This window comes from Anneissia japonica, unplaced genomic scaffold, assembly GCF_011630105.1.
Source record: "Anneissia japonica isolate Jap-2015-1 unplaced genomic scaffold, ASM1163010v1 scaffold520_len173684_cov151, whole genome shotgun sequence".
NCBI lineage: Eukaryota > Metazoa > Echinodermata > Crinoidea > Comatulida > Comatulidae > Anneissia > Anneissia japonica.
In genome coordinates, this window is record NW_022728898.1 from 2,224 (window position 1) to 9,452 (window position 7,229).

General features: G+C 31.6%; 1 protein-coding gene across 1 annotated transcript in view; it reads left to right on the forward strand.

Annotated features, from left to right (window-relative positions):
• The first annotated feature begins 1,333 nt into the window (after positions 1–1,333).
• LOC117114555 (DBH-like monooxygenase protein 2 homolog) overlaps positions 1,334–7,229 on the forward strand; it is a 7,112-nt gene continuing 1,216 nt past the window's right edge. Inside the window, exons 1-5 of the mRNA XM_033258229.1 lie at positions 1,334–1,489; positions 2,455–2,579; positions 2,920–2,979; positions 3,263–3,393; positions 6,941–7,088. Coding sequence (XP_033114120.1) covers positions 2,956–2,979; positions 3,263–3,393; positions 6,941–7,088 — 303 coding nt within the window. The 5' untranslated portion in view covers positions 1,334–1,489; positions 2,455–2,579; positions 2,920–2,955. The remainder of the gene's footprint in view (positions 1,490–2,454; positions 2,580–2,919; positions 2,980–3,262; positions 3,394–6,940; positions 7,089–7,229) is intronic.

Sequence of the window (7,229 nt, forward strand, 5' to 3'; positions counted from 1 at the left end):
TCCTATGTTTCAATTTAAAAAAAGGGTTATTCTTACTTTTAAGTCACTGCATCTTTGCTGTGTCTCATTTAGGTATTGGGTCTTGTAGCCGGCATTTTTGCACAGCCCTAGCCCACATGACTTTGCAAGCTCATCTTGTCACTAATGACCCAAATACAAAAATCATCCAAACAATGTATTATGAAGTTCTGACTTTACTCCACTAAAGACCCGTAACACCAACAATTGATAAATTGTAACGTTATAGCAAAATTAGAAAGTACCATTGAGAATTCTCACAGAAGAGGGCACAAAATGAATCACCGTATCTACTTTATACTACTATACTACTAAATATTCGTTGTAAATAAGTATATTAAGCAATTATAGACAGGTTTTGAGTATCACTGTAGGAAATAGGAGCCGAAGGAGCCATAATTTCCTGATAAAAAATAATATTTTTTGAAGGAAATAATGCACACGAGATGAAAAGATGCGGAGGCACTATATCGATATAGTGATTAGTCGTGGATAGGAAAATTCAGTGTAAATAAAAGTATGACGTCACCACTGTATAATATGTGTCTATCTTTGCAATATTTATAAATTCCATTATTTTTTCTCGTTATTATTTTTGGGTGTAGACCTATTGGTGGTCTTATCAAAATCACCTGTTTTTCTGCAATTTCAAACCAAACTACACAAATGTATTGCATCAGTCGTAGGACCCCGTATTTTATTGAAGACAAGAAATAAAGTTTTAGATAGATTTTAAAGGTTTTGCTGTTCTTAAATCATTAAACTGATCACTATGAATGTCATAGAAATATTACCTCGGTGGTAATATATACGTTGGATGCGTATCCTCATGATTAACAATGCTTATGCATATCCTGATACCATCAATATGACACTAAAATAGTTTTATAAACCTAATCGTTACAAAGATATTGCCAATTATATTTTGGCCCAAAAACATGATTTTTGAAAGACATATCTTAATAAGTATTATGTTTCCGTCATGCAATTATTTGTGCTACAACAAATACATTGACGAGGGCTGACTAATTTGGCATAAACATTATTTCAATATACCGAAACGTTACAGAGATGTGGTCTAATTTTTTTTTCTTTTTATAAATGGAAAATATAGGAGATAAGGTCGAACATTAAACAAACCGAAACAGATTTCTTGTAACTTGAATTTGTTATCCCTACAAAATGTTGTACCTTCATTCCAGAGGGCAAAGCAGTATCCACTACTGAAACATCACTGCTTCCAAGAGACCAGACTAACTATTGGATGAATACCCATTACAATCTCATTATAATGGGTGTTTGGCGTACTTAGATTTTATTTTTATGATAGAAAACTGATGTTGTATAATAAAAACAATATGAAAACTATATACCTATCATAATAATTTATATTTTTTATTTCTTATATTATAGGTATTTTCTAATGGCGACATAAAGATATTTTCACTTGTTCTCCATGCACATTTAGCAGGTTTGTCATCGTACTCTTTGGGGGGGGGGAACTAGACCGAGGAAAAACATATAAGACGTCCCATTGTAATCAGTTTTTATATTTTAATTGTCATTTACTTATTGTGATATTTCTTGGTTTCATACACTTCCAATGTTTTAATTATAATCGTCGTCATGAGTCATAAATAAATAATAACAATAAAAAAATAGAATATGAAGGCCTGAATTGAACTGATCATTTTATTTATAATTATATACTGCAGGTCTAGCTAGACATTAAAAAGAATAATATACCATATCGACACCGTTACAAACTGTTTGATACTACCAGGCTGTGTGAATGGCTCAACGCTACTATTTACTTGGTATATAGGCCTACACCAATGCCTGAAAAAAGAAAGGGCTAAAAAAAAAAACAGTGAAGTTGTTTACCAAATCATCTTTTTATTACGATTAGGTTGAATATTTTTTTCAAAATTTTAGCAGTATATGGGCCTACTTTATATATTTTTTTTAGTATTGAAATCAAATTGCTTTTGTTTCAAGTAATATTTTGGCGCTTGATTGTTGCTCCTTTTGATTACTAACATTTTTGGGCTATATGTCAACATCGATATATTTTTTTTCTGTTTCGTCCATATTTCTGTTTATTCGTGATTACTCCCTTAGTACTGGTACTGGTACGGTCATAATGCGCCACTTCATTGTGGTTAGTTATAAAGCGCAGTTCTTTTCCCTGGTCATTGGGGCCACATGCTAAGTGTTGCTGCTGGTAATCAGCGTCTATTGTGTGTCTATGTGTGACGACTGTACGTCTTTGTCAGTAATATGATCAACCAGTCTGTAATGCACATTATTTTGCAATGTATTTTGCAATAAAAATAAAAAAAGAAAATAAACTAGCCAACATTTTAATGTGCAGTAGGTTTGTATTATTCACCATCAAAAAAACGTTAATGCTGCTTTTTATCTGTATTATAACAGCAATTGGTATACGGTTAACACATTACCGGAATGGAGAGTACATTGGAGAAATTGCACGGGATAAAACATATGACTTTAATCTACAAGAAACAAGATACCTACAAAATCATTGGACAGTAAAACCGGTAACATTATTACCGTATTAAACAACAGAAAGTTAAGAGAGTGTTGCCTACATACCCCTATAATACTATAGGCCTAATGTGATGTTTATAATAAGTACATTAGGTGAACAGTTAATTAACAAAAGTATTAACTTCTGAAAAATTTTTAAAATTTGTAAGGCTCATAATTTTTTACTTGGTCTAGGGCCGTTGTTGCTTTGCCAGGCCACTGCCACCCGGCATTTTGCCATCCAGTGATTTGCCCCCCCCCCACAACCTTTTGCCACCATGCATTTTGCCATCCGGTTTTTTGGCATTTTAGGCCCGTTGCCAATCAGCATTTTTTCATTTATTTAAATAGGGCGATGATCTACTGGTAGAATGCACATACAATACTATGGACAGAGAAAAACCTACATTTGTAAGTAGAAATGGATTGATAATTATAAGAGCCGCAGTAGCTAACACAACTAATGAATAAATAGATACTTGAAGTAGAACTTAATATATGAACTCAATAAATCCTCATTAAAAAATGCTTTCGCTAGCTGTAGAGATCTTAAAAATTATAATTAACCAAACAATTGACTGGATGTAATTATATCAAAATTACAGCAAAACAATGTGAAGTGTAACGGAACAGCAGTAATTAGTAATAATTATGATGTTTGAAATCACGTTGCACGAAGGCAATTGTTTTTCAGAATGGTTTAGCATCAATGGATGAAATGTGTGTGGCGTTTTTAATGTACTATCCGAAAGCTAATGCTGATAGATGTATGAGCAATCCTCATCCCAAAAACTTGGAGACGCTTTTAAATCTAGGTGACACGAGGTAAGTTATCTAACAATATACACAATAACATTTCTCGAGACATTATTGTGAAAGAAGTGGAATTTAAATGCTGGTGTAAGCTGAAATAATTACTCATAATAGGAGAGGTTATGTTCCTTAGTAAAGTTAACAGAAAATACTTTCTCTTTTTAGGCCCATTGGGGTATTTATTCTTGAAGATAATTTGTTACTGTTACTGGGCATTTATAAAGCGCAAGCCAAGTGTCCTCCAAATTTTAAATTATCCACAAATGTTCCAGAAAAAAACTATCTCAAACCACACAAAAAACAGTCTATGGATAAACAACAGTAAAAAAGACAACGAAAGACACAGACTGAAGCAGAGACAAGTGAATTAGGCAAAAATATGCGTTTTAAGTGATCTTTTGAAAATATTAACATTAGAAATGTAATATTATTTATTAAATTTAACCCGTCTTTTAATTTTGTTATAAAGATTTATTGATCGTTTCTCAACAGAGACCAAATAACTATACAAAGTGCTATACAAAGTTAAAGAGAAACACACAAACAATAAAACCTATAAGCGGCGAAAAACAACAACACTAATATTTTTTTTGAATATATAATATTGTAAAGCGCCAAGTAAGGCTTGCTAATATGCCACTAGATTCCAACAGTTAAGCTCTAATCATTTAAGACCTTTTTCATGGTCTTCTTAGCTATCGAATTTAACTGTACAAATAATTTTACATGTGAATAACAAATTTCTAGTCAATAAGGTGTAAATCAACTCGAACTCGTATATGATTCATGTTTAAAATACATTCTTATACTATCCAGTTATAATTTTGAAATATCTCATAGATAACTCCTAAATAGTAGTTCATATGTGAAATGGATATGGGGTGTGGTGGACATACCCATAATTCAGTTAGAAAAATATCGTCAGATTAATCAGGGATATTTTTATTACCCCCTAACTGTGACCATATACACTTCGTTAAATTTTAATTTATAGTGTCTAAAACAGTTTATAATAACATAAGTGTTTGTAAATTTACTATTAAAACGTCCAAGTAGAAACAACGATAGGACTCCTAAAAAAGTTATGGTTAAATTACCTATATTGCCAAAAATATTTAACAACTGATGTTAAGACCATTCAAGTCTATTAACATTGATTTATTCGATTAGTGCATCTAATCGGCGTTGAACCTAAAAAATAAAAATCTTCTACTCAATAAATCTGTACAGGACTCTAACCAAAACCTCTGATACTATGATGAAATTCAACCTGTGAAGAAGAGGATACATAGAAAGACTAGCACTGAATCACACCAAAATAATTATTCAGTTCAACTAAAGCTATTCAGCTCTGAACTTAAAAAGACAAAAATTGCCTTCTTATCTTAAGGAATTGACAGTTATTCCCACAACCGAAATGTGTGCATTTACACACTTGCCATCTTGACATTCTGCACAGAATTCAGTGCAAAAAAGGCCGTTCTTCTTGCAAGAACATCGGTGTGTTTTATTATTGTCGTCAGTGTATCTGGTGATAATTTGCCATTTGTTACCTTCCATCCACCAATCCGTTGGTTGGAGATTTTCGTTACCTAATCATAAGTGAATCTGATAACAGACGAGATAGCAGTGGTACATTGCAACCTCGAAAGCTTGCGGTTGACCTTAATATCAACACCGTTTAGGTCTGTAACAGCTTTTAATTGGATTTTTTCTGCCGCAGTTCATTTAAAAAATATATAATGCAGTTCTACCGTCCAACTTCGTGTTTATGTCATCACCGACATCTTTTGCAGGGTGGGCTTTATTCGAGTATGGTGCTGTTATTCTTAAAACGATGTTGTAAAGGAATTAGTTCTCAGAAAAAGATCTGCAATCCTAATGAAAGTATTTATGAATTGTATAGGTATATTCGGTGTGATTTTTTATTCTAGCCAATCCAATATTTTTGTTTTCATTGGTTCTGTGATTTCTAATCTCTGGGCAAATATTGGCATAGACAGTACGTTGGGTTTCATTTACCTCGCGAACTCCTGATGATTTGAGAATTATTAAAACTTGCTCAATGATAATATCATATGCCAACCCAGCCCGATCTTATGATAAGCAAACGGCCAAACCCATATGCACATATAATGTAAGATTTCATTCTTTGAGATCAAAAATATTCTGCAAAAATATATGTGAAGACTTGGCATAGTTGTTATAGTATGATGCTGCGAAGAGGGTATCATGTCCTGTGTACTTTTTTTATACCTTATTTCCCGAACTTATGTTTTAAAAGAGGAGGGCGGAAAAAATAAAAATCAGAGTTTGCTTTCTTATTTAGCAAAGAGCTTTGCCAAAAACCAAAAAGCCAAAAAGAAAAGCTTGCTCTATGATAAGATCTGATGTCAACCCAGCTCAGAACATGTTCGATCTTATGATAAGCAAAGACCAAACTCATACGCGACGGGTGAACTAATTTAATTTTTATTCGAAATCATCATCACTGACGATGACTAGTTTACTAAACAAGGTATTTAAAAAGTCTCGCCTAACCATAGATGGGAAGGGAGCTATGTGTGGAAATTTGAGCACTGTCGTCCTCTATGGCTTTTTTCAATACTCACACATTTAGGTATTACCTACCAGCAAAGACCTTGAATGCCATTCAAGTTAACATCTAGTTAACATAATTATGATTATTAATAAATTATTAATTAAGTCATGTACAAAGTCAATCACAGCTCTCAATCGACCCTGTTTCATAAAATAGCCAACATACTATTGAAGAAACTCATCATAGTGTTAAAACGACAAAGTTTAAAAAATATGTTTATAAATTGGTCTTTGTTCCGGTTGTTTTATGTAAATAAACTCACCAAACCTGAAAAAGGCAACAATGAGAAATTGCATAGTCATATATTGAAACTGTTTAAAGTGTATGGCCAGTCTGGGAATTAATTGATAAACGAAGGTTCTAATTATAAACTATGTGTTACTAGTTAGTTAGTTGTTCATATTATGTTTGGCTGAATAAATTGAATGAAAAGTTTTAAATGATTTTTTTATATTATTTTCTGGGTTTTTTTTTTTTTTTTTTTTTTTAACAAATGATATATATTTTATCTTTATAGTTCGTAATTGTGATATTTTTAATGTACTGAGGAAACTACTCGATAGTTTATTTAGTTCACTTTTTGGTTTTCCTATCTCTTGTTTCTCTTTGTTGCGTTTGTTTGTTCTTGTCTTTTTATTTTTGAAAGAAATATATAAGATAAAATGAAATTAATAAATGATGTGAATGACACAATTCTGTAGTGGTTGTCTTACTTTTTTATAACATTTTAATATGACTTTGAAGAATCATTTTTGGATCAAGTGTTTAAAAATATTATGTATACATTAAGTTAGCTACCTCTATTTTTACATTTAAAAATGCGTCTTTGATCATTCCTTTTGTAATTCACACATTACAAGTGTTTTTTAATTATCTATTTATAATTATCTTTATCGTTGACATATTGGTTGGTTTAATTTAACTGACATCAATACGATGGTAACATTTTCTTTAAAGGAACAAAACATTGCGTCAAGCTTTAGAAAACATGGAGTGGACAAATGAAAGGAAATATGCTGCCCGTAGATGGTTCATGACATCCCGAGTGTTAAAGTGCACAAATTATTCTGCTAATTCGGTGTTTCCTAAGTATAAGAACATTCCGGTAGGTTTAATAGATTTCATCATTATTTTCAGATTCTCCTAGTATATAATTATTTTTAACACGATTACAATAAAACAAAACCAATATTTATTATATATATATATATATAAATATATATATATATATATATATATATATATA